The sequence below is a fragment of the Lutra lutra genome, chromosome 1, assembly GCF_902655055.1.
Source record: "Lutra lutra chromosome 1, mLutLut1.2, whole genome shotgun sequence".
Classification (NCBI taxonomy): Eukaryota; Metazoa; Chordata; class Mammalia; order Carnivora; family Mustelidae; genus Lutra; species Lutra lutra.
In genome coordinates, this window is record NC_062278.1 from 204,556,534 (window position 1) to 204,583,975 (window position 27,442).

Consider the following 27,442-nt stretch of genomic DNA (forward strand, 5'->3'; position numbering starts at 1 on the left):
TGACTCCACCCTCAGGAAACAGCCCACTGGGTGGGGGGGCGTTGATCACATGACTCTGAGATAGCAATCTGAGCAGAAATCAAGAGTCAGAGGTCTAACCAAGTGACCCAGGCAACACACCACAACAATCTTCTTTTTTTTTTTTTTTAAGATTTTATTTATTTATTTATTTGAGACACAGAGAGAGAGCGCACCAGTGGGGGGTTGGGGGCAGAAGGAGAGGGAAAAGCAGGCTGCCCGCTGAGCAGAGAGCCCAAATCAGGACTCAATCCCAGGACCCTGGAATCATGACCTGAACCAAAGGCAGACACTTAACCAACTGAACCACCCAGGCGCCCCACTCCGAAACAATCCTTTTAATAACAAACATAAAGCGAGCTTAAAAATCCCTGGAAAAAGAGAAACATTTAAAGGAGGTAAAATAAAGATACTCTCAGATAAACAAGCAGAAGAAGTCACTGATAGTGAATTGTCTTACGAGAAATAATAAAGGTCAATTACACTTCAAAAAAGTGGAAGGGGGTGGGGGGAGGAAAAGGAAAGGAATAATAAAGGAAGTCCTCATGCAGGCAGCAAGTGACACCACACCGTAATTGGACTCTACACAAAAGAGACAAAGAGTGCTGGTGAAGGTAATTATGTAGGTAAGTATAAAAGAAAGTATAATGGCATCCTACTTTTCCTTTGTTCTCACATGATTAAAAGGCAATTGCATAAACTCTGTAACTGTGTGTGTGTGTGTGTGTGTGTGTGTGTGTGTGTGTGTGTGTCCTGTTGAGCTTATCACACAGAGAAATGTAGTATACCTGACAAAAGGAGCACAAAGTAGTGGGTGGGAACAAAGCTGTACTGAGGTAAGGAGACATCAGATAGTAACTTGAATCCACAGGAAAAAAATGAGGAGAATCAGAAATGGTAAATAAGAAGGTTTATGTAACAAACTCCACAAATAGATGTTTGCTATCCTTTTTTCTCTCAGCTTCTTTTAAAGATCTATTTAGGTGATATATAACATTATGTAATATTATATGGAGTAATAATTATTACCATTATAACAGTGTTTGTAACCCATAGATGTAGTATGTTTAACAATAACTGCACAAAAAGGGGGAGGAAATATTGGCATTATAGAGGAGTAAGGTTTCTAAATTTCAGTGGAACTGAGTTAGCATAAATCTGAAGTAGATTTTGACAGACTAAGATGGATATTGTAACCTTAAAGGTGACCAGGAGGCAAATAATTTTAAAATATATTAAAAAATCATCACAGGAATTAAAATATTACCCTTAGAAAGTGTCCATTTAATATAAAAGAAGGAAGTAAAGGAGAAAAAGAGGAATAAAAAAGCATGAGACATACAGAAAACAAAAAGCAAATCAGTAGATATAAATCCAACCATACCAATAACATCATTTAAATAAAAATTGATGGGGCACCTGGGTGGCTCAGTGGGTTAAAGCCTCTGCCTTCAGCTCAGGTCGTGATCCCAGGGTCCTGGGATTGAGCCCCGTGTCGGGCTCTCTGCTCAGTGGGGAGCCTGCTTCCTCCTCTCTCTCTCTCTCTCTGCCTGCCTCTCCACCTACTTGTGATCTCTCTCTCTCTCTCTGTCAAATAAATAAAATCTTAAAAAAAAAAATAAAAATAAATAAATAAATAAATAAAAATTGATTAAACAATCTAACCAAAAGACAGAGATTATCAAACTGGATTTAAAAATCCAACTATGTGCTATTTATGAGACACATTTTAGATTCAAAGATACAGTCTGAAATTTTTTTAATGGGAAAAGAGTATCGTGCAAACAGCATCTGTAATAGAGCTAGCATGGGTATACTAATATCAGACTAAATAGATTTTAGTCTATTTCAGCAAAAGATGTTACTGAAGATAAAGATTGATACAAAAGTTCAGTGCGCCTGGGTGGCTCAGCCTATTAAGCGTCTGCCTTCAGCTCAGGTCATGATCCCAGGGTCCTGGGATAGAGCCCCGCAATAGGCTCCCTGCTCAGTGGGGAGTCTGCTGCTCCCCTCCCTCCCCCGCTTGTTCTCTTTCACTCAGTCTCTTAAATAAATAAATAAAATCCTTTAAAAAATGGATATAAAAGGTCAATCCATTAGAAAGATTGAAATTACATATAATTATTATAATTGTATACAATTATTACATAATATATATCATTATATACAATTATAAATATATACACATGTAATAATGAAGCACCAAAATACATGAAGCAAAAACTGACAGAATTAAAGGGAGAAATAGAAAATTCAACAGAGGCATCTGGGAGCTCAGTAGGTTAAGCATCTCCCTTTGGCTCAGGGTCTGGTCTCCATGTCCTGGGATGGAGCCTTGCGCATAGGGCTTCCTGCTACAGCAGGGAGTCTGCTTCTTTCTTTCTTTCTTCTCTCTCCCTCTTTCCCTCCCCACTTGCTCATTTTCTCTCTCTCTCTCCTCTCGTCCTCTCTCTCTCATCGCAAATAATAAATAATCTTAAGAAAAAAAGAAAACGGAAATTCACGGATGATGGCCACTGGGGAAGGTATGTGTTGTAATGAGCATGGGATTATATAAGACTGATGAATAACTGACCTGTACCCCTGAAACAAACAACACATTATATGTTAATTAACTGAATTTAAATTTAAAAAAATAATTTTAAAAAAGAAAATTCAACAATAACTGAAGACTTCAATGCCAATACTTATTAATAATAGATAGAAAAACTTGGCAAAAGATGAACAAGAAAATAGAAGACCTGAACAACACTATAAACCAACTAGACCTAACAGACATCTGTAGAACACTCCACCCAACAACAGCAGAGTGCACATTCCACTCAAGTGCACATGGAACATTCTAGAGCGAGGTAATAAAACAAATCTCAATAAATTTAGAACAACTGAAATCAAACAATACGTTCTCTGAACATAGCATAATTAAATTAGAAATCAATAGCAGAAAGAAACTTGGGGAATTCACAAAATGTGAATTAAATAACACATTCCTAAATATAGGTGGACCTCATTCTATTGCACTTTGCAGATATTGTGCTTTTTCTTTCTTTTTTCAAACTGAAGGTTTGCAGCAACCCTGTATTGACCAAACATATCAGCATCATTTTTCCAAAAGCATTTGTTCACATCGTTCCTCTGTGTCACATCTTGGTAAGTCTGAAGATATTTCAAAATTTTCATGATTATATTTGTTACGGTGATCTTGTGATCGGTGGTCTTTGATATTACTATTGTAGTTGTTTTGAGATGTTACAAACCATGCTCATGTAGGATGGTGAACTTAGTTGATAAGTATATGTGCTCTGACTGCTCCATTGACCAACTGTTCCCCTATCTCTCTCCCTCTCTTATTGATAAGGATGCCAAGAAAATACAATAGAAAAAAAATAGTCTTTTCAATAAATGGTGGTGGGACAACCAAATATCCACATGCAAAAGAATGATGTTCCTAGCTCACACCATGCTTAAAAATTAACTCAAGGGGCGCCAGGTAGTTCAGTTGGCTAAGCATCTGCCTTCGGCTCAGGTCCTGACCCCAGGTCCTGGGATCAAGCCCCACATCTGATTCCCTGCTCAGCGGGGAGTCTGCTTCTCCCTCTCCCTCTGCTCCTCACCCTGCTCATACTCACTCTTTCTCACTCAAATAAATAAACAAACTCAAATGGATCACTAACTAAGGAGCACCTGGGTGGCTCAGTTGATTGAGCAGCTAACTCTTGATTTCAGCTCAGGTCATGATTTCAAGGTCCTGGGATTGAACCCACATCAGGCTCCCTGCTCAGCAGGGAGTCTGCTTGAGATTCTCTCTCTCCCTCTTCCTCTGCCACGCCTCCCTCCACTCTCACACACAATCTCTCTAAAATAAATTTAAAAAAACTTTTTTTAAAATGTAAGTGCTGGGGCACCTGGGTGGCTCAGGTGGTTAAGCATCTGCCTTCAGCTCAGGTCATGATCCTGGGGTCCTAGGATCAAGCCCCGCATCGGGCTCCTTGCTCGGCGGGAAGCCTGCTTCTCCCTCTCCCACTTCCCCTGCTTGTGTTCCCTCTCTCACTGTGTCTCTCTCTGTCAAATAAATAAATAAAATTAAAAATATATATATAAGTGCTAAAACCATGAAACACTTAGAAAAAAAACACAAGTAAATCTTCATGACCTTGGGTTGGGTGATTTCTTAGATATGAAACCAAAAGGACAAACGACAATGAAAAAAATAAATGGGACTATATAAAGATTTAAAACTTTTGGACTGCAAATGTATCATTAACAGAGAAAAAAGACAAACCACAGAATGGGAGAAAACATTTGCAAGTCGAATATCTAATAAGAGTCTATCTAGAATTTATAAAGAACTTTTACAACTCAATAAGAAGGCAACCCAATTTAAAAACGAGGCAAAGGATATGAATCAATGTTCCTCTAAAAAAAGATACAGAAATAGACAATAAGCACGTGAAGATATGTTCAAATCATTCGTCACTAGGGAAATGCAAATCAAAACTGCAACAGATACTACTCCAAACCCAGTAGGATGGCTAAAAGAAAAAGGAATGATAATGACAAGTGTTGGCAAGGATGTGGGAAAAAAATGGAGCCATCATTCATTGCTGGTTGGAATGTAAAATGGTGCAGTCATTTTGGAAAACAGCCCAGCAGTTCTTCAGATGTGCAATGTAGAGTTACCATATGATCCAGCAATTTTACTCCTAGGAATATATCCAGAAGAAATTAAAACATATCTACAGAAAAACTTGTACTCAAATGTTTGTAGCAGAATTATTCATAACAGCCAAAGCCAAAACTGGAAATAACCCAAATGTCCATGAACGGAGGAATAAAATGCGGTATGTCCATACAGTAGAATATTACTGGGCAACAAAAAGGAATGAGCACTGATACCTGCTGTATTGTGAATGAGCCTCACAAACATGCTAAGTGAAAGTAGCCAGCACCACACAAAATATTAAATTATTCTGTTGCATGAAATGTTCACAAGAGGCAAATCTATAGAGACAGATAGTAAAAGAGTGGTTGCCTAAGCCTGGGGTTAGGGAAGAATGAGAAGGGACTGCTAATAGGTACAAGGTTTCTTTTTGGTGTGCTGAAAGCATTGTAAACATGGATTGCTGCTATTGTAGACTGCACAACTCTGTACTAAACACCAGGAAATGATGCAGTTTAAATGGAGAATTTGATGATAGGTGAATTATATCTCAAAAAAATGTTTCAAAATACTGTCTGAACCTGTTCTCTCGAATATGCAATATCCATTTCTGAACTGTGAGTGTGTACTTCTGTGCTAATGTACTAAGCATTCACAAAATTTTTTTTAGGGGCACCTGGGTGGCTCAGTGGGTTAAGCTGCTGCCTTCGGCTCAGGTCATGATCTCACGGTCCTGGGATCGAGTCCCGCATCGGGCTCTCTGCTCGGCAGGGAGCCTGCTCCCTCCTCTCTCTCCGCCTGCCTCTCTCTCTACTTGTGATCTCTGTCTGTCAAATAAATAAATAAAATCTTTAAAAAAAAATAATTTTTTTTTTTAAAGTAGTGTAGGGGTGCCTGGGTGGCTCAGTGGGTTAAAGCCTCTGCCTTTGGCTCAGGTCATGATCCCAGGGTCCTGGGATCGAGCCCCGCATCTGGCTCTCTGCTCAGTGGGGAGCCTGCTTCCTCCTCTCTCTCTGCCTGCCTCTCTGCCTACTTGTGTTCTTTGTCTGTCAAATAAAGAAATAAAAAATCTTTTTAAAAAATCTTAAAAATTTTTAAAGTAAAAAAAATAAAATAAAAGTTAAAAAAATTAAAAGTAGTGTAAATATATTAAAAAGAAAAAACAAACCTTGGCTGATGAAACAGTTAATGATTTCAATGCCTTTCTTTCCTGGGAGTGAAAACGGTAAGAGCATCATCACCCCCAGCAGCTACTGTGTTCTCAGCTCTCCCTCTATGTGCCAGGCTCCCTCTTCACATAATCAACCTCCTACCAACCATGCAGGCAGGGCAGGGCCTCTTAGCATTTCCACTCTTACAAATGAGAAAACTTAAGATGAAAAAAGCAAAGCAGCTAAAGGGCACTAGAAGGATGGGCAGTGAGTCTGGGAACTGACTAGGGCTTTTATGACCCTCAAGCCCTGCTCTCATACCCTCAACCCTATAAAACTAGGACCTCCTCAGAAACACACCGAGCGCAGTCCCCAGAAAACGTGCCTCCTGGTTGGTTGGCAATTCTTAGGAGACTAAAAGTGTTCCTAGTAGAGTAGACCTTGAGTATGAACCTAAGGAAGAACTCTTGTGATGTGATTAGTTGGAAATTCAAAATCATGTTCCTAGGGCAAATTTAGAGGCAAAAGCCTTCCACAAGTAGTAGGAAAACCTACCAAAAAAGGAGAAATTTGGAGGGCACCTGGGTGGATCAGTCGGTTAAGCATCTGACTCTTGATCTCAGCTCAGGTCCTGATCTCAGGGTTGTGAGTCTGATCCCCACCCTGGGCTCCACACTGGGTGTGGAGCCTATTTAATAAAGAAGAAGAAGAAGGGGGGAGGGAGAGGGTGAGAAGGGGGATTAGAAGAAGAAGGGGGAAGGAGGAGAAGAAAAAGGAGCAGGAAGGGGATGGGGAGGAAGAGGAGGAGAGGGAGAAGAGATCTGGAAGCAGTACATGATCCGTAGCCAGCAGTGAAGACTGCCTACAATATAGTACTTGGCCTGTAGTAGGTGCTCAATAAATATTTATTGAATGAATGGATGACTCCAAGCATTATCGTGCCCTGGAGTGGGTAGAGGTCTGATCCAAGGTGGAGCTGGGTTGCACTAGAAAAAAAATCTTCCAATTCCAAACACCCAAATCCTTAGTAAGGAAGAGGACAGTAGGGAAGAGGCCAGCAAGGGGTCACCCTCTTTCAGATTTGGGGTTGAATCTCTGGAGGGGCATATAGGCAGCGTATACTAATATAGAGCACCATCTGGAACCAAGAGGCAAGGTAAGATGCCAGCCACAGCTGATTCCTCGAGCTGCAAATGGCCACGCTAGGCAGGCCGTCTTCTGCTCAGCTGACTGAGCATCTGAGCAACGCAACCTGAAGAAGCTATAAATAAAGAAAAACGAATTCATCCCACGTACCGGAGAAGAAAAAGGAATTCCGTGTGGACGCCCACATTTAGGAGATGGCCCCGGCCAGAAACACAGACCGGAGCCTTCAGAGGAAACTCTCTCAAGTTCAGAAGCAGAGCCTCAGGGGCAAAGCCACTGTCGTACCCCAGCGGGGTGCTGCTCTAGTATGTTGCTCTCAAAGGTTAGGCAAGTAGGTGTCCAGACACGACAAAGGGCCTGCTCGTTTGCCCGGACACGTGGCCAGGACACAGGAGCAGACAATGCCCTCCAACGGGCACTATCGATCCCTCCAATTCAAGAAGTGACACGGGGACAGAAAGTAATCTTGGGCCCCAAACTGTTGACTCTTGGAGGAGGGGGAGAATAGGGAGAAATGTCTTCCTATATTGTTCTGTGAAAAAAGCTGGCTGCAAGACAATGTATTCAGTGTGATCCCATTTCTTTAAAAAAAAGTATGTGTCAGTCCTTCGGCGGCCAGTGGAGAGAGTGGGAGGATCTAAGATGGGGTCTAAGGCGGATGGTGGAGGGGCCCTGAATGCAGCCAAGGAAGGCACACGCGCCACAGCCAGTGCAGTGGGCGTAGCCACTGGCACCAACAGAGAGGGCAGGCCAGGTAGCCCTGGGGACCCCAGAGGTTCCAGTGTCATGACAGAAGATGCCACATGGGTGGCCCTCCCCAGAATAAGCAGGTACCCCAAGCACCAGGGCCTGGCAGAGAAACAGTGCCCAGCAGCTCGTGTCGTGTGAGCCACTGCTCAGTTCGTCCTCGTCGCGCCTCTCCTATCACCTGTGAAGACAGAGATTGCTGTCTGGTTCCTGAGGCCAAATGCTGAACTCCAAGGGCCAGTTAAATAGGAGTTCAACGTAGAAGAAGGAGGAGGAGAAGAAGAGGAGGAAGAGGAGGAGGAGGAAAGAAAGAGGAAGAAGAAGAAAGGGGGGAGGAGAGAGGAGGAGGGGGAAGAGGGGTGAGGAGGTAAGAAAAGGGGAACAGGAAGAAGAAAGGAGGAGGAGGAGGAGGAAGGGGAAGTTCAACGTCAGCTGACTGCCCAAGATCCTGGCCAACTCAAGAGTTTCCATCCATTCTGTCTTGGCCAGCTCCCTCTGGTAGTGAAGACCCTACAGAGTTCTGTGCCCCCATTTTTCATTAACCCTCAGCAGGGAAAAGGGGGCTAAGCCTAACTTCGTATCCCCCTTCTAAACAATGCACCCTCCCCCAGAGCACTGATTTCTGGAGTGGTTGCTACTTTATTATTGTAACCCAATATTTTGACCATAATGGCCCTTGGGCATTCAGGGTCTGCAAGTTTTGTTTGGTGATTAAATGTTTGTTAATACAGAAAATGAAGCTGAGCTACTCTGAACAAAAAGTGTGTGTGTAAGTACACAATAGATCCACAGATGTGCCTGCAGAAAGCTCTTAGAAATAGGCAGAGAGAAGTAATGATACAAGGAAAGATGGGAAAATAGAAGTTTCATTCAGCGACTGGATTGTTTGAAAATTCACATGAATAATAAGCTTACAACTTACTTGCATAATTTTTTAAAAATTCCATCAGAGCCTGGCTGGCTCAGTCAGAAGAGTGTGCAACTCTGATCTTGGGGTCCTGAATTCAAGCTCCATGTTGGGTGGAGTGGTGACTTAAATAAATAAATAAAAATTTTGCTAAAAAATCCAGAAGAATCTCATTGATATAGTTAAAACTCAAAAGTACCTGAATCTATCAGAGTCAGGCAAGTAATATGAAAGAAGACAAAGACAAAGAATAAGCCTGGATGGCATGAGAGCCCTCCTCAGGCAAGATTCTGGAGAAGCACATGAGGTATCAGGATCCAAAGAGGGGTGAGAGCCACCTCCAAGCAAGACTCCTTCCTGAAGTCATGACTAATGGTCCATCACTCTTCATGGGGCCCCTGCTATGCCCTCCCTGCTGGGGATTCAGTAGCCCAGGGCCCCTCTGCAATCCAGTCTGGGATGAGATCCAGACTGGTATGCCCCCGTCGTGCTAAGCGACTGGGATCAGTGGTGTCATGGTCAGCTGAGGGAGGCCACCGCGTGCAGGTTTTCTTGCTCCTGCTCCCCGGTTCACCTCCAGTATCTCCCCCCTCCCTATGATTTCCCTCCCTTGGCAGATGTAGCCAGACCAATGGGGTCTCTGATCATCCATACCGAGCTTGGGTGAGCCTACTGCCCCCACGGCCCTAGAGACCCCAAGCCTGGGTCTAGGAAGAGGCTCCATTCCAAAACCAAAGACTTTTTAAAGATCTTTTATGGACACCAAACAAAACCTTCAACATTCCTGTCTTCAAAAGAAGATTTTAGGGACACCTGGGTGGCTCAGTTGGTTAAGTAGCTGCCTTCGGCTCAGGTCATGATCCCGGTGTCTTGGGATCGAGTCCCGCATCGGGCTCCTTGCTCAGTAGGGAGCCTGCTTCTCCCTCTGCCTCTGCCTGCCATTCTATCTGCCTGTGCTCACTCTCTCTCTCTCTCTGACAAATAAATAAAATCTTTAAAAAAAAAAAAAAAAGACTTTATGTCAGATTCATTCCATTGTGGTATGGGCTCAAGTTTTTCCGAGAAAAGAGGTCCTCTGAACCCAAGATTGGGTACTCTTCCAGCCAAAGGGGAGAGGAGAGGGGGCAGACGGTGGCACTGTGCATCAGCAGGGGCTGGGGACACCATGTGGAGGTGTCCACTTGAAGGCTGACAACCCAAGCTATAGAGGAATCAGGGGGCTGTCGGCTCACAGCTCCTGTCACGTGAGAGGGAAAAGTCACATAGCTCAGGGCTGAGTCCTGAGTCCTGGGGCCCCCCAGGCAGGCGGGGCATGTGGCGCCCCAGAGAAGACCAACACATAAACAAGGGGGTGCTGCAGAAACAGAGAAGGGAGCTTCCAGAAGGGCAGTGTGATCAGAAGCCCACCGTAGGCGGTGTCAGCAGCTAAGACAGGAACGTGTCCACTGATTGGGGCCACTAGATTGTTCCTAGAGTCCCAGAAGGAATCAGGGTCTGAAAGTGCATGTGCGTGTGGACAAGCAGCCATTAAGGCAGGCTCAGGCCAACCCACTGCAAAACAGGAGGGCTGAGGGGCACCCGAGTTTCGGTGCTCCTTTCTCTTAAGTGTGTGGCTTTGGCTGAGCCCTTCTGGCTCCCCTGGACTGCGGGGTCCAACCGGGCTGACACTGCCTTTCCTCTGTGAACTCAGAGTCCACACACCCTGATACACAGCGGACTCAGAGATGCTTGTTGAATGAACAAACACTGAATGAAAACAAACAGTGAACAAAAACGTGGGACAAAGAAAGGACACTCTTAAACAATGAGTCAGGTAGGACAAAGAAAGGACACTCTTAAACAATGAGTCTGCGCTTGGAGGAAAGCCCACCCTGGGGATGAAGCAGGGTCTCTGGAGATGTGAGTTTGTTGGAGGTGGGTGCTGATGGGGCTGTTCGCCCCCTTTGTGTCTAAACCCACTCCAGCGGCATGGCAACGAGTAATACTCAGCACGGTTTCCCGGAATCACTTACATGGCGGTGGGTCTTGTTTCTGAAGGCTGTACATTCCAGGACGGACTAGAGCATGTTAGCTTGTTTGAGAAGGTACCCCAGCATCGATGACAGCTCGCAGAAGGGAAGACTGAGCCATCTCCATCTTCATTCCAAGAATGAAGACCTCTGACCCATGGCCCAGAGGCCTCTGCGGCTTGGCCCACGGTGAGCACACTACAAGGGTGGGTTGTTCTAAGGAGTCTAACTGCAGCTAAGGCTTTGTCCCCAAACCTCACCCAGTGGGGCCTGTACTCTTCTATCCTGGCCCTAGAGCCTTAATTACCAAGGTCACCCTAAGACTGTCCCCTGCTCCCTCCCCCCCAGCCCACTCTATCAAGGGACAGGGAGGGTGTCAAGCAGACCAGTCCTTACACAGGATGCCCAGTCTTTTGACTGAACACATGAGAGTTTCCTCATCCCAAAGTGGCCGGGGAGATCCACCAAGCAGAGGCCAGGGCTGGGAAGGTCCTGCTCCTCGTCCTGTTCCTGCCCTGCCTTGCTATGGGGTTCTTGGAAGAAACCTCTCTGGCCTCAGTCTTTCCATCCCTTACCAGTGATCCTGACCCTCTACTGGACAGAGCTACACAGATGAAAATTCACTGTATAAGCAAAATCAATTACTACTAAGTATCATCATTATCTTTTCAAAAGCAATGTATGCCTTTATCTGAATGTCTTGTTTTTGTCCTGAGCTGCCGTTAGGGACTAGGGAAAATGAAGCTAAAGGAGGCGGAAGGAGGCCCATGTTCCCTGAAAACCTTGCCAGCAGGTTCAGCCTTGATTACTTCTGGGGTCACTGCCCCTCCACTTCGTAGGCCCAGGCATCCCAGAATAAGCACTCATGAGGGAGTACAGGGAACACAAATGCTTTCCCAAAAGGAAAAGCTTCTAGTTTCTTCTTTCTCCATGCCTCTGAAAATGTGTTCTCAGCACCACCAGGCAACCCCACCAGAGCAGTAAGCCAGGGTCTTGATAACTGAAAGGGAGCAGTGTCGCCCCCCACCCCAGAGTCCCCACCAGGCTTTCCTACTTGAGGACAGGGAAGACCTTTTTGCTTCCATACTCCGCACTCAGGGGTGTGGAGGTTTTTACCATTTAGAAAAGAAGATGGTTGTGTGACACCTGTCCCAGAGTCCTAGATGGGTTTTGTAGGGCTCCTCACTCCTGACTGAGTGCCTGGGTGGGGACAGAGCAGAGGCTATGTGCCTGCAGCTCCTCTGTCTCTGTTTTCACAGCTCAAGCAAGCCAAGGTGGACACCATGGTAGCCTGGGGCAGGGGGGCGGCCGAGGACAGTGAGAGCAAGGATCCTTAGGTGGGTTCCACACCAGACTCTGCTAAAGCTGAGGAGTTAGGTGAAAGGGTTAGGGTTACTGGCAGACCTGGTATGTTGGGAGCTCCCAGGGCCAGCTGTCCTGCTCTGTAGACTCCCATTCTGCCCTTCTTTCATAATATCACAGCTCCCCAGACGCATCCCAGCGGGAAACCCCTCTGCCCCTGGCCCGTCAGCACGCTAAGCACTATCATTTGCAAAAATGCTTACAGTACACAGGGAGAGCAGGGATGGATGCCTGGCTCCTCGGGCAGCCCTACTCCAGCCCGCTGGCCTCTGAGCCAGCTCCACGTGCCACAGCCTGTCCCCAGGGTCCTGGGCCCAGAGAAATACACAGCCCAGAGGCACACTGGTTTCTCTGCCCCTCGGCAGATCACCACTCCAGAGCAGCAGCCAAAGACCTAGAGCTCCCTCCCTCCTCCCCTCTTCCTAATCCCCAAATCTACCAAGGGAACCCCCACTGTCCGAACTTCCTGGAGTTTCATGAACACAAATGATGGTTAAGAGACAAAATGGCACTCTTCCCATGGCAAAGCAGGTATTTTCTGTGGCTCTGGTAGCCTGGGCTGAAACCCTGACTTGCAGTGGATTCTGAGAGCCCGTGGGATGGGCCAGGCCTCTCAAGGGAACTCTCCAGCTGGAGGCCCAAATTCTGTATCTGTTTCAGCAGCTGTATGTGAAGACGAGTAAGAAGGACCGCAGTGGGTCCTCAGAGCATCCCCCCAGGCATCCCCCCGTTACGTCAGAGCTCCCAGAGGACAGGAACCAAACCCCTAATCAAGTCTAATTCAAATAGCTCTGTAGTAGGAAATAGGGCCGGTAATCTACCCGCTCACCTTCAGATCCTCTGCCCTGGGTGGGAACCAGGCCACAGGTTGCTATTTCACTCCAGGCCTCAGGCTGAATGCTTTCATTCGATCAAAGTTTGTCAGATTCGATGGACTTGACCCGCCCTCTTGGAACCCCGGAATTGCCTTAATTTCCTCCTCTTCCTTATCTCCTTCTCAGGGTACTTGTAGGAAGCAGGTGGCATTAATATTAATGCACGTGCAGGTGAGTTGCTACTTTATTTTTCCAGCCCAGACTTGAACGCCTAGCTACCTACCTAATGTCTCACTTGGGTGTCTCTAAAACACAACTTAGCCAGGAACAAGCTTCTCATCTTAGGCCCCATGCCGGTGGGCCCCAGCACGCACCACACGCTCAGGCCAGAACTCAGGGGTTCTCCTGACCCCTCTCTTCCTCTAACTCTTCAAAGGCATCCATTGAGCCCCCCTCTGGCTCTACATTCAGCATATATCCAGAAGGTGAGCACTTTTTAGCACTTTCCCCCTCTCCCTACTCCCTGCCACTCGCTCTTCCTGGTCCAGTGACCATCATCTCGCATCTGAACACGGTCCAAACCCCTCACTAGTACCCCGTCTCTGCCCCTGACCCTCCAGCTTGGCAAAACACAGCACAATGTGCATCCCATAGGAAACTAATCCAGAGCAACCCTGGTAAAAATACAAAATATCCCATAGATACACTGGGAAATCATCCAATAGATACACTAGCCTACAGGCACACCAGTAAAATTACAAAATGACATATATACCAGGTTCCTCAATGTAGGGTGATTTGTAATAATAAACTACAGCCAGCCCACATGATAGAGCGCTGTACAGATGCAAAAAAAGAATCAGGAGGATTTCTCCACTCTCCTACAGGGTGATCTTCAGGATATGTTATGTGAAAAAAAAGCAAAGTTCAGCACAGTGTTCAGAATTTGCTACTTTTTATATATATGTGACAAAGAGAGGGGTAAATAAATATATATTGTCTTTATATTTTCAAGAAGAAACAATGGGGAAAAAACCTGATAGAGGTGAATTCTTATCAGGGAAGGAAAACAAGGTGAAGGAGCAAGATAGAACTAGACTTCTCTCAATTCATCTTATTTGGAATCACATGAAAGTTTTACATAATTTTAAGAAAATAAAATTAAAAAGATAGAAGTATGGTGGGGCACCTGGGTGGCTCAGTGGGTTAAGCCTCTGCCTTCGGCTCAGGTCATGATCTCAGGGTCCTGGGATCGAGGCCCGCATCAGGCTCTCTGCTCAGAGGGGAGCCTGCTTCCTCCTCTCTCTCTGCCTGACTCTCTGCCTGCTTGTGTTCTCTCTCTGTCAAATAAATAAAATAAAATCTTTAAAAAAAAAAAAAGATAGAAGTATGGTAGATGGCATTGTTGTGCACAATGGATTTCTGCTCTCTGCCATGTAACTTGGCAATTCCTCCCACAGAGGGTGGAGTCTATTTTTCCAGATGTGCCAGACTCTATTTTCTAAAAATGGATTCAACAAGATTTCCACAAGCTCTTATAGAATCTGGACCTTCCCAACCAAGAGATGGAGTCCTTGTCTCCTCCACTCAAAAGTGGGTTAGGGCTTTAGAACTACTTCACTGAATAGAACGTGGCAAAAATAACAGTGGTCATAAAAGGCAGTATGGCCTCCAGCTGGCTTTCTCTCTCTCTTTCTCTTAGGGTACCCTTGAAACCCAGAAACCATGTTGAGAGGAAGCTCAAACTAGCTCATGTGGAGAAGCATTGAGGCTCCCAGCTCTTAGCATGAATCAACTGTAAGACACATGAGTGATGAAGACCCGTCAGAGGATTGCTGTCCCCAGCCTTCGAGTCTTCCAGCTGAAGCTCCAGACACCAGAGAGCAGAAGTAAGCCATCCCATGTGCCTGGCCTGAATTCCTGACCTACAGAATCTGTGAACCAAAGACTGGTTGTTTGATGTCCCTAAGTTTTAGGGTAATTTCTTATACAGTCAGAGTAACTGCTGCAACTTCTCTGAACCTTGGGCTTATATATGAATCGCTTTGACTGAAGTCATGTTAGGAGATGTGGACTAAAGCGCATGCGTATGTGTGTGGCGTATGCGTGGTTAGGCATGCCCCCTGTGAGTCTGCTGTCACCACCGGAAGAACGTGTCCTGGCTACCCTGCTGTCCAAGGAGGATGAGAGATGTGGAGAGCAGACCTGTATTCAACTGGAGCCTAGAGCCCAGAGCCCGGCCCAGATCAGAGAATTCCAGCCAGCATGCTGATGCATGAGTGAGAATAAAAAATTGCTCTTTGAAGTCACTGAGTCTGGGCTGATTTACTCTGCAGTAGATCGTCACAACAGAGAAGTGATCAGGAAGCAATCCTTACAAACAACACAAACTAGAAAGAAAGAGCTTGATTGTATATCTTCTTCATGGCAGAATCTCACTGAGAAGAATCATTTCTCTTTTTTTTTAAACATTATTTAAAGATTTTATTATTTTTTTGAGAGAGAGAGAGAGCAAGAGCACGAGCAAGGGAAGGGGCAGAGGGAGATGGAGAAGCAGACTCTCCGCTGAACAGGGAGCCTGATGTGGGACTCAGTTCCAGGGTCCTGAGATCATGACCTGAGCTGAAGGCAGATGCTTACCCAACGGAGCCACCCAGGCACCCTGAGAAGAATCATTTCTAATAACTCTAAAACACAGAACATGTGCCCACCAACAGATGAAAGGATAAAGAAAATTAGCTATATACATATATATACATGAGATACATATTATACGCATGTTTATATATTTATATATGTATCTTCAATGGAACACTACTCAGCCATCAAAAAGAATGAAATCTTGCCATTTGCAACAAGATGGGTGGATCGAAAGAGTATTGTGCTAAGCGAAATAAGTCAGAGAAAGACAATTATCATATGATTTCACTCACATGCGGAATTTAATAAACAAAACAGAGAATCATAGGGGAAGAGAGAAAAAAAAAACAAGATGAAATCAGAGGAAGACAAAGCATAAGAGACTCTTAATCACAGGAAACAAACTGAGGGTTGCCGGAGGGAGGAGGCTGGGGAGATGGGGTAACTGGGTGATGGACATTAAGGGAGAGCATGTGATGTAGTGAGCAATGGGTATTATATAAGACTGATGAATCACTGAGCTCTACCTCCAAAACTAATTATATATTATATGTTAATTAATTGAATTTAAATTAAAAAAAGAAAAAATAATAAAACATAGAACTTGAACTAGACATCCTGGAAAGAGATAAACTAAGGACAAAAGAAACCACAAGATCTTAAATTACATTCATTAGTACTATTGTTAGTAAAAATATCTACATTATTATTTTGAAACAAATATACACACACATATATATATACACACACGCATATAAAATTCTTCATGTATGCAATGTTTGTTTGGATCCTGATTTGAACAAAACAACCTTAAAAAATAATTTTTGAGGGGCGCCTGGGTGGCTCAGTGGGTTGAAGCCTCTGCCTTCGGCTCAGGTCATGATCCCAGGATCCTGGGATCGAGCCCCGCATCGGGCTCTCTGTTTGGCAGGGAGCCTGCTTCCTCCTCTCTCTCTCTCTGCCTGCCTCTCAGCCTACTTGTGATCTCTGTCTGTCAAATAAATAAATAAAATCTTTAAAAATAATAATAATAATAATTTTTGAGATAATCAAGTCAAATTGAACATAGGCTGGGTATTAAGTCATATTAAAAAATTATAGTTAACTTTTGTTAGCTTTGATAATGTCATTGGATTAAAATAAAAACAGCTTTTAACTACTAGAGTTACATCCTAAAGTATGGGTGAAATGATACATTTGGATTTTGACTGAAAATACTCCGGGCCAAAAAAAAAAATGTTGGAGGAATAGAGATTAAACAAGATGGCAGAACAGAACACTGATCATTATTGAAGCTGGGTGATGGGTCCACAGGAGGGGGTTCCTCATGCCATCTTTTCTCCTTTTATGTGTGTTTGAGATTTTCATCTGCAGAGTGTTCATTGCTCCTGAGGACATCCTCCCTACAGAGTCTAAGGTCAGTGTATCCCCAAAACAGGCCAGAACGCCCTGGCCGACCAGGGAAGAACAGGCCTGAGAAGGAGTGTCCTCTGCAGTGCACAGAGGCTCCCACAGGTGCGAGGGCTGATTGCCTCTCCAGTGCCAGCTGGCTCTACCGCCCTCTTCAGCCGAAACCCCCTCTACCCAGAGCTGGCAAGGCTTTGGTCTCAAGGGCTCAACACGGACCATCAAAGTGAGATATAAGGGAGTAGAAAGTGGGCTCCCAGAGCCATAAGAAGGGGAGAAGAAGGGAAGAAGTTCTCCCAGCATGATTTCGGAAACAAGTACACTATCTTGGGTATTATCCCTATGTCAGGAGACAGAGTCAGGATCCAAAGGGTCTCACTAGGTTAGAAGGGATCTCCAGGTACAGTGAAAGAAGACATGGCAGGGACCCGTGCAGGGCCTCACATTCACACTCGGATCACACAAGTCTAGGATGGAGGGAATCCAGCCTTCGTGCTGAGATGCCCAGCCCGAGGCTGGACAAGTGTGGGGTGCAGGGACAGAGGGAGGTGTAGGATGGGCTTCTCAGGCTGGTGAGTGAAGGCCATTCATCCTCCAGATCATGTCACTCATAGTCCATGTGACATACTGAGCCCTGGATCCTGTTCTCTGAACCTCGCTGTCCTCAGGATATTGAGAGCCTTGGGCCAAACAGCCCAGGTTGCCAAGGGCCCCAGAGTCACATCCCAGCCTCAGGACCTGGAGAAGTCAAGTCTAGGGAAGAACCCTGTGGTTGAGGAGGTAAGAGCATCATGAGCTCCTACTAAGCCTGTGAGCCAGAGGGCAGAGCCAGGCCAAGAGAGGAGGATCAAGGAAGCCAATTTCAGACAAACAGAAAGAAAGAACTTTCCAATGGTGGAGTCATCTGCCAGGGAGGGACCAAAGGCCATGGACCACTGGGTATTCACCCCAAGGCAGAGCTCCTCCTTCAGACAATACAGAAGCAGATGTTTTGGCATCTGTTAGGAGTTGGCTGAGAGTCTCAAAATAAAAGGAGGACAGAGCAAACAGATCACCCACTGAAGCTAAACCATGTTCCCGACGGAAGAGGCCTCACAGGCCAGACCTTGACACTGGTGACCTGCCCTGAGCCCTTAGTGCCCACAAGCTGCAGAAGAAACTGCAGAGAGCCCCACATCCATCTCCTCACTCTACAAGTGAAGGATTCTGCACAGGCACACACCAGGAGGAGGCAGAGCAGGGCCCTGAGCACGTGGGGGTTGCAGGTGTAACAACGCTTGGTAGATAAGCTACCATGTCCAGCTGGAAAGAGGGAGCTGGAGGCAGTCTCCGCAGGCACAAGTAGGCGCCTGGCCGGCTGGCCAGCCAACTAAGTAGAAGGACGCCAGCAGCTTTTCAAGAGCCCCCGCCTTGCCAGGAGCAACTGAGAGGCAAGGGGCCAGCCAGTCCCTCTTCCGGTTCTGGGCTTGATCGTGAGGTCATCTTGTCCACTCCGAAAGACCTCTGGGGCTTGGAGGAAGAGCAGTCCTCTTCATTTAAAGCTCTTCTAATGAACCTAAAGTCTTCATGACATACCTATTTTCTCTCCTCAGTAGGGGCCGAGGAATAGCAGAAAGCATCACCCTTCCTTCTTACTCATCTAACCAAAAACACTGTCAGAGATGGAGGGGACCTGGGAGACCATCTTAGTTAAAACTGTCCTTTTATAGATGGAAAGCAGTGAGGACCTACTACACATACAACCAGCTTGGGGCAATGTCAGGGTTGATTAAACCCAAGTTTCTGACCCCCACCCGGGAGGCTTCCAGTACTCTTCATTCCCCACCCCACCCTATGCTGTCCTCTGCTCAGATGTCCTACTTCCTGATCCTTTTCTCGTCCTCAAAGCCCTCCCCATCCTAGTGCTAAATTTTCCATCTTCTCGGAGCAGGAGGCAAGGAAGTGACGCGGTTCTCCAGCTGTGCTCAGTGTATGGCATTTCGGTTTGCTAAAGTCAGCTAGCTGGCTGTTCTTCTAAATCTCTCATATTAGGCCTTTGGAGTTCCCAACAGAATAAGTTAATGTTGTGAATGTGTTTTGTAAGCTGCAAAACACCATACAAATATATATATTCTACTATCTCAGAGTATGAAATAAGACAACCCCTTTTAATCATGCTCTCATTTATCTTAACTCTGGGGGAAAAAAAAGAAAAAGAAAAAGCAGGAGCAAACTCTCCTTTCAGGGAAGTTGAGGGTAAAAATCTAAGCAAGTGTCTCTTTCACTCCTACCAGACTGGGAGCTCCTTGAGGGCACAGCCCGTTTCATGCTCCTTCCTTTGCTCCTTATATCTCGCCCAGGGATAGGCATCTAGTAGGTGCTCAGCAGAGGGTTTCCTGAATGCATGGATAAAGTTTCACTTTAAAATCCTCCTACTGGAGGCGCCTGGGTGGCTCAGTGGGTTAAGCCTCTGCGTTTGGCATAGGTCATGATCTCAGGGTCCTGGGATCGAGCCCCACATCAGCCCCACATCAGGCTCTCTGCTCAGCAGGAAACCTGCTTCCCTCTCTCTCTTTGCCTGACTCTCTGCCTAACTGTGATCTCTCTCTCTCTCTCTCTCTCTCTCTCTCTCTCTCTCTCTGTGTCAAATAAATAAATAAAATCTTTAAAAAAATAAAATAAAATAAAATCCTCCTATTGTGGGGCGCCTGGGTGGCTCAGTCATTAAGCACCTGCCTTCGATTCTAGTCATGATCCCAGGATCCTGGGATTGAGCCCCACACAAGACTCCCTACTAGGTGGGAGGCCTGCTTCTCCCTTTCCCACTCCCCTAGCTTGTGTTCCCTTTCTCACTGTGTCTTTCTCTGTCAAATAAATAAAATCTTAAATAAATAAATAAAATCCTTCTATTGCTAAGTAGAGCTTAATTGTAGAAATCCCTTACAACCACTCCTGTATACAAAGAGGGCAAGTGACCCTTATAACATACCTGCATCCACAAATACATGGAAAGTATAGGTGTGACTCTCAGGAAATTTCCTTACCCCCTTTTCCTCCAAAGCACCCAAAGGCCTTACTGATTCTTCTAGCATCCTGGGAATGGACAGCTCCCTCCCCGAGGCAATGGCACTAGAGAGCAGCTCTGGGTCTGGGGCAGTCCCAGACTGGGTGATCCTTCCATGAGCTGCTGTTAAGGCCTTTTGATCTCCTCAGTGGTTGGGACCAAGTCCCAGAAGCTAACACTTTTACTTCCGCTCAGGGAAAATCTTCATCTTGGGCCCTAATAGCAACCCCACACACTTCAGCGGCAGCCAGTCTAACCCAAAAGTTTCTGGATTTATCCCAGGGTGAGCTAAAGTTCCTTAGAAGCTCCCAATACACCTCCATGTGATATCATGTTAGAAAGAAGTGGGGGTGGGGTGCTTGGGTGGCTCAGTCATTAGGTATTTGCCTTCAGCTCAGGTCATGGTCCCAGGGTCTTGGGATTGAGCCCCACATCGGGCTCCCTGCTCTGCGGGGGAGGCCTGCTTCTCCCACTCCCACTCCCCCTGCTTGTGTTCCTCCTCTCGCTGTCTCTGTCAAATAAATAAAAATATTTTTTAAAAAATCTTTAAAAAATAAAAAAAGAAAGAAGTGGGTGTACCATGTAAGTGGTCTCTTCTAGAACAAGACTCTCTTAAGAAGCCTAGATACCCATAAGAGCAAAGAACAGATGGAGAGATCAGAGCAGTGCTGTGACCAGCCTGGGACTGAAGGTACAGCACAGATGAGTCAGGGAGCATGCTTTCTGGTTCCATGCCACAGGCACAGCTGACCGGAACCTAATGTATAAGAGACGTGAGCTGCGGGAATGCCAGGGGGCAACAGACACCCACCAGAGCCCCATCTGCAGGAAGGAACTGCAGGGAGTGGGATAACAGAATTCCATTTCCCCTGCCCCAGGTCCCAGAGGCCATGGTCCCAACTCACTCCCCGGCTCTAACTAGCTTCCACCACCATGCTGGGGAATGGAGAAGGAGGGAACCCTCGAGGCAGGAAAGGAGTTTGAGTGAGTCTTACCAGTGCAGCACCAGTGCCAGCAGGACATGGCCCTGGCACCAACTGAGAGGCCCAGGAAGGAGACCCTACGTGGCTCGATTGTCTACCAAGTCCCAGCTCACCAGAAGGGCCTCAAGTCCTAAAGAAATACATGGCCCTTGCTATAGGCAGGCAGGTCTCAGCCACCGTCTCACCATTGTAAACAACGAGTCCCCAGATAGGAAGGATGAGGAAGACCCAGGCAGACGGGACCTGCAAGAGTGGCCTGGCCAGACAGGGGGAGAGAGGAACAAGTTTGTGGAAAAACACTGAGCAGAGTGTCCACGGTGAAGCGGACATCCAGTGAGAGTGGCTAGAACTGTTGTGACATCTTTGCCAACCTACCTCCCCAGTCAATCCCAACTCTTGCCCATGGGCCACAATCTCCAGAAACAGATTTCCCCTCAAGGAGCCCACAGGGTCTGTCTCTCCCCACTTTTATCACTAACACAAAGAAAGGGAAGGACCTCTGAGGAGAGAGTGGATTTACTGAAGTCCCAAACCTATCTCCTAGCACCTTCTACTCACATAAACAGGGAGGGTTCCCCAAAGCTGGGTGAAAAGGCAGGACCCAAGGTCTCTGAAAGCTTTGCCCTCTTAAACCCAGAACCAAACCTACTCAGAGGAAGAACCTTAGAAAAAAAGAATAGAAAAGTGTCCCACTGCATCATTACTTGGCTTCCAAACTAGTCCAAAGTCTGGCTTTACTTTCAGTGAACTCCTAGCCCCTTCATGGCCAAAGCCCTTGAGAAACTCTTTTAAAAAGCTAGAATTTTTTTAAAAGATTTTTTTATTTATTTATTTGAGAGAGACAGAGAGATCACAAGTAAGCAGAGAGGCAGGCAGAGGGGGAGGGGAAAGCAGGCTCCCCGCTGAGCAGGGAGCCGGATTCGGGGCTTGATCCCAGGACCCTGAGACCATGACCCAAGCCAAAAGCAGAGGCTTTAACCCACTGAGCCACCAGGGTGCCCCAAAACCTAGAATTTCTTGACAAAAAGAACGAAATTAGAATCTGAATGGCTTCTAGATACAAGTTCCAGCTTAAAGGAAAAATATAGGACAGAGGAACATCTTAAATGACACCACAGAGACACAAACAGCATAATCCAGAATGTGAGAAACACAGGACAAATGACACAGTCCTCCAGTCATATATTGCAAGGCGGAAAAAAGGGGGATGGAACCTAGAGATTTAAAGAAACTCAAGAAATAAACCCAGCAAATGCAATGTGTGGGCCCTGTTTAGATCACAATTCAAACAAATCGACTGTAAAAATAAATTCATAAGATAAACAGAAAACCTGAACCCTGGCTGGTATTTGCTGAAATGAAGAAGGGATTGTTATCAGGATGTCTACCTGCTTGGCTAGCAGAGCGTGCAACTTTTGGTCTTAGTGTTGGGAGTTCAAGCCCCACGTTGGGCATAGAGATTACTTTTTTAAAAATTAAAATTAAAAAAAAGAAGAAGAAGGATTTGTTAACCTGTTTGGGTGTGATTGTGGTGCTGTGGTAATGTTCAGACAAAGTCTTTATGCCTTAGAAATACACACTGAAATATGGATGATGAAATGTGGAGCTGTCTGCAAGTGGCCTCCATGGGAGAGGGCAGGAGAGGAAGACAGACAAACTTGTTCAGCGATGAGTTGGTGATAACCGGCTGGGCAACGGGAACATGGGGCTTCATTGGCTTATTCTTTCAACTTCTATGTAGATATGAAATTTTTCATAATAAAAAGTTAAAAAAATAGAAGGAGAAGGAGGAGGAGAAGGAGAACTTTCTTCCCCACCATCATCATAACTTTTTTTTTTTTTTTTTTTTTTTTTGATCAGCAGCAATGTATCTTACCAAGGCTGGAAAAAGCTCTATTTTCAAAGCTGCCCCTTTCTCCCTGGCAAAAGATGAGAAATGGCTGCCCCTTCAGGTGAAATTTTGACATCAGCACCATTCAGATGTTAGGTCACTTTAGTACAATCCCTGCATCACGCCCTCCATGAGAATCCAGCTCCTGGCGCCCAACAGGATCTCTGAATGATAAAAGGCCATTATTTCTAAACCTGGCAATTATATCCTTTAATTTCATCCTTACACATGAGGCCCAGATTTTTCCAGAGCCTAACTGTTAGCTGATACAGTATAACAAGTCTGGCTAATCCCAAACCAGATATACTATACTTGCCAAACCCATTTATTATTTTTTTAATTTATTTATTTGACAGAATGAGAGAGAGAGAGCGACAGTGAGAGAGGGAACACAAGCAGGGGCAGTGGGAGAAGGAGAAGGAGGCCTCCCGCTGAGCAGGAAGCCCAATATGGGGCTCGATCCCAGGACCCTGGGATTTTGACCTGAGCAGAAGGCAGACACTTAAAGACTGAGCCACCCAGGTGCCCCAAATCCATTTATTTTTAGTTTTGTTTTCTTATTGGGATAGAATTAAGACAAACCCATTTTGAGAAAGGAACTCGGACGGTAGCTTGCAAAGCAGCCTCAACCCACCTTCCAGCACACGACCAGGCTGTGTGTGCCCACTGCCGTTGGCTAAAGATGTCTCCATGGCAGACGAGCTGGAAGCGAGTGAGAGGCAACCTCGAGGTGATCAGGGATTCTGATGGGTTATGAGGGAAAGGCACCTCCCCTGGTCTGCTCTCCTCTTGGCCTGCACTTGGCCCCATTCTCTGCTTGCCGCCCCTGCCTATGTAGACCAACATTCTTCATGCTATTTCTCCCTCTCCACCTTTCATATCCCTACCATTTTTCCAGCATGCCTTGGGTTTCTCCTTTGGAACCCTGGCTCTGCCTCTCCACTCTTCTCACTTGACAACCGTTCCATAAGCACTGTCTAGCTGGCACGTCTCGGTCTGAGCTGCTCAAACACAGAGCTGCCCAGCCAAATTCCATGATTTGGCTCTTTGAGGGCTGTCTCACCAAACAGACTGTGAGGTACCAGAGGACAGGGGAGCACTGTCCACCCTTCCAGACCCTCCACAGAGCCCAGCACAGTGCTTGCTCTTGATACTGGTCAAAACACCTTGGCTAATTGACTGAAGACCAATTTGCAAATTTCAGAACCTGCCAAGTCCACAGGGCTGGTCTAGATTAGACAGGTTCTCACTGGTTTATGTGGCTTCCTTGTGCAATTTTTTAAAAAGGTGCTTTCTGGGCTACTGATAAAGTGCCGTCTTGAGCTGGTGATGTGTCATGGGTATGTATATAGGTTAAATCCCATCAACTTGAACACTTCATTGTACATCAGGCATAAAAATAAGTGAACGAGTGAATGAATGAATGAAAGGTCCCCTTTCCTCCAGGAGGATACAGCCCACACCAGGGCATACAGCTTGGACGGTAGAGCCATCTCTGATATGGCACTTCTTGAGAAAGGCACAACTTATAGAATAGTACATGCTACCCTGAGATCAGAAGCAGAGAGCCCTGCCTTGAGAGACTCTCCGATGCCCCAAGTGCCATATCATAAGAGGCAGCACCATGGGTGTGGTGGTGCCGCTGCTTATGGGATTCAAGTCAGGCTCTTCAGTCATACATGGAGGAGCCACCCCCTCACAGAACCAAGTGAGCTCATATGAGGATGAAAAGACGAATTCTGTGGTAACCAAGGGGTAAGATGGCAACAGGAAAGAGCCAGGAATCGACTCCCCCAGAACCTCAGTTCCACTCCCCTCTGGGATTAGTAAAATGATCTCGCCCTTACCTGACCCTCCACCTACCCCAATGAGGCTTCAAACTGCCTCCAAGCTCGCAAGCCTGTTTGAAACTACACCTGCTGCTCTTTCCCGAATGCCCAGAAGCACATGCCATGGGGCTTTTTCTCCATCAATGGGCCAATCTGTTCAGTAGCCTCTCTGAGCAGAACATGCTAAACTTGGCATCAGGTACCTGAGATGCTCTGGTGAGAAGCAGAAGCCATTCTAATGCTGAAAGAGAGATACACCATGGAGGTGCTGCTCCTGTGAGGGACTCTCAAACTGAATATCAACTGAAGCAGTAAATCCCATCTCCTGAGGGCCCCTAGTCCTGAGCTTGACAGCCACAGGACCTTAGCACCACCGGCCCATGGGTGAGCCTTGCTCATAGCAAGGAGCAACTTATGGGACTACTAACTCCAACAGGAACCCCATGGCTCCTCAACCCACAGTAGTTCATGGGTCTTCCCTGTGACGGAATGCATAGATGGGGGAGAAATGAAACCCTGCAAAGGAATATGAGTAGTAGACACCAGTCTCCTTCTTGCCCCTCTGAGATGCCCAAATCTTTCCAGATTTTCATATGCTTGGCTCTGTGACATCAGATAAACTATAAGCAGAGCAGCCTGTTTGGTTACCAGAAGATAAATGTCAAATTCCCCATATAGAGAACTACCAATAACAGGGTGTTTTTCCATGCAGCTGTAGACGCTTTCCCTTGGAGAGAAAGCTCTAAAGCCTGGGTGAGGCTCCCTCAAGCTAAAACTCAAATAGCAGCTCAACACGCAGGAAAATGGACAGTATTTGCAGTGCTAAGAACTGTATGCTAACCAACTGCATTATTGTAATAGCTAATGTAAAATGGGCAGAGTCTCCCTTTCGAGGGGGTGCTCACAGGCTGGCCTGTCTGCGTCCGGTTTCAGGCTATTAAGAGCCTTTGATTACTGTTACTTGTCTAAGAAATGACTTCTGAGAAAATAAACACATGAGAGGCACAGTTGGACAGCTGAAGAATCAAAAATCATGCTCCGCACAATTTCTGTGTGGGAACACACAAGAGCTAAGGCAACATGATCAGCAGACTCACATGGAACCAGAAGTGCCCCCTCCCCCCACCTCCCCGCCTGGGGTCTTGCTACTCCCTAGGCCCATTTGGTGTAAAGATAATGCCTTCCATTTTATCCTGTTGTCTCTTGGTAGCTTTCCTGAGTTTTCAGTCTACTAATCTATCATATATTGGCATTCCCTCCCACTGCATTCACAACCACTTCAGTGTTTTTGTCGGACCTCAGTTGGCATACATTTTAAGCAAGCTGGTTTCACAGTATTTGATCAGATATGTTCTGTTAAGTGCATCCTATGTGGGTTTCAGTTTTTCCCTGGTTTGAGGTGGTAATTTAAATCATTAGGCAACGGGAACATATCTGGTGATAGATGCTTCAATAGCATTTGGCCTCATCCCGGAGTGTTTAACTAAACCTTGATGAAAGCACATGACCCTGTTCATATTTGAGCCTAAATAAGTACTTTTTGGTGCCCAGTGGCATTTTCCCTTTCTCCAAAGATGATTATAGTCACTAAACGCCTGAGGAAAGCGCATGACCAAGTTCATGGTTCAACTATGTTCATATCGCTCTGTTCCTCACAGTGACACTTATCTTCCCTGACAGCCACTCCCATTGTGCTCTTTCCTTGGCCCAACACAATGGACACATGCAGACACCAGCAGACAGGGAGGACGTTTTCCATCCCACTGCTCCCCAGTGCGGAGGGACTAGGCTGAGGTTACATAAGCCCCTCCTGAGCCCAGCGTTGGGGGTTTAGCAAATTTGGGGTTCGTGACGGAGTCACGGTCTGCAGGCCCTGACTGACCCTGCCGCTCACTCACCATCCTGCCTTACCAAGGCAGGGCGACTTGAAAGAGGGCCGCTCCAAGACCACCCGGCTCCCGCCAATCGGGCCGGGTTCAAAGTGTGGCCGGACATCTGACCTCGCTGTCCAGACTACGTCGCGGGGTCGCGGGCCCCAGGCTCAGGCTGCAGCTCCCCCCCCCACCAACCCCAGGTGCCGCGACGCGTGCTTACCTGCCGGGACCGGGACCAGGGCCAGGGCCCGGGCCGGGGCCGGGACCTGGGCCGGAAGCTGGGCCGGGACCTGGGCCGGGTGGTCCAGCCGTCGCCCTAGCCGCGCCTGCCGCGGGGAGCTGTCCGCCGCCGGCAGGTGCTGAAGGCGGCTTCCCTGCTCCGGGGCCCGGGCCAGGGCCGGTGCCTCCGGGCGGCACTGGCCCGTCGCCAGCGACGCCCTCCAGGCTGGCCTCGTTGCCCATGGCTGGCGGGCGGGCGGGGTCGGGGTCGTGCTGGGCCCGGGCCGGCGGCTGCCGGGCTGCTGCTCACACGCTCGGCGCCGCCGCCGCCGCCGCCATCTCCCAGCTCGGCTCGCGCCGCCGCTTGCCGCTGCGCATGCGCATGCGCGATTCGCGCGCGCCTTCCCTGCACACGCCCCACCCCCCACCCCCCCGCCTGGCGCGCGCGCGCGATTCAGCCAGGCAGTGAAGACCGGTGTCCCCAAGCCAGTGGCGGGGTCGCTGGGAAACAGCCGCCGGCGCCGACGCATGCGCCCTTCGAGGACGACGCCTCTAGCTTGTACTACCTGGAGTCTAGCGGGAGTTGGCAGTAGCGTCCCACTGAACAAGGATAGGGGGGGGCGCCGGCCACAACAAAGGACCCTGGGGGGTCGCGCCGTGCCCTGCCCTGGTGTCAGTGGCGCTTCCTGTCCCGGGAAACTTCAGAGTAGGGCCTGTCGTTGGGGAAACCTCGGTGCCCCA

General features: G+C 47.0%; 1 protein-coding gene across 3 annotated transcripts in view; it reads right to left on the bottom strand.

Annotated features, from left to right (window-relative positions):
- Positions 1-27,004, bottom strand: part of BSN (bassoon presynaptic cytomatrix protein) — a 94,995-nt gene extending 67,991 nt beyond the window's left edge. For all 3 annotated transcript variants that reach the window (XM_047693980.1, XM_047693974.1, XM_047693969.1), the window contains exon 1: positions 26,703-27,004. In XM_047693980.1, coding sequence (XP_047549936.1) covers positions 26,703-26,944 — 242 coding nt within the window. In that variant the 5' untranslated portion in view covers positions 26,945-27,004. The remainder of the gene's footprint in view (positions 1-26,702) is intronic.
- Between the last annotated feature and the right edge of the window lie 438 nt (positions 27,005-27,442).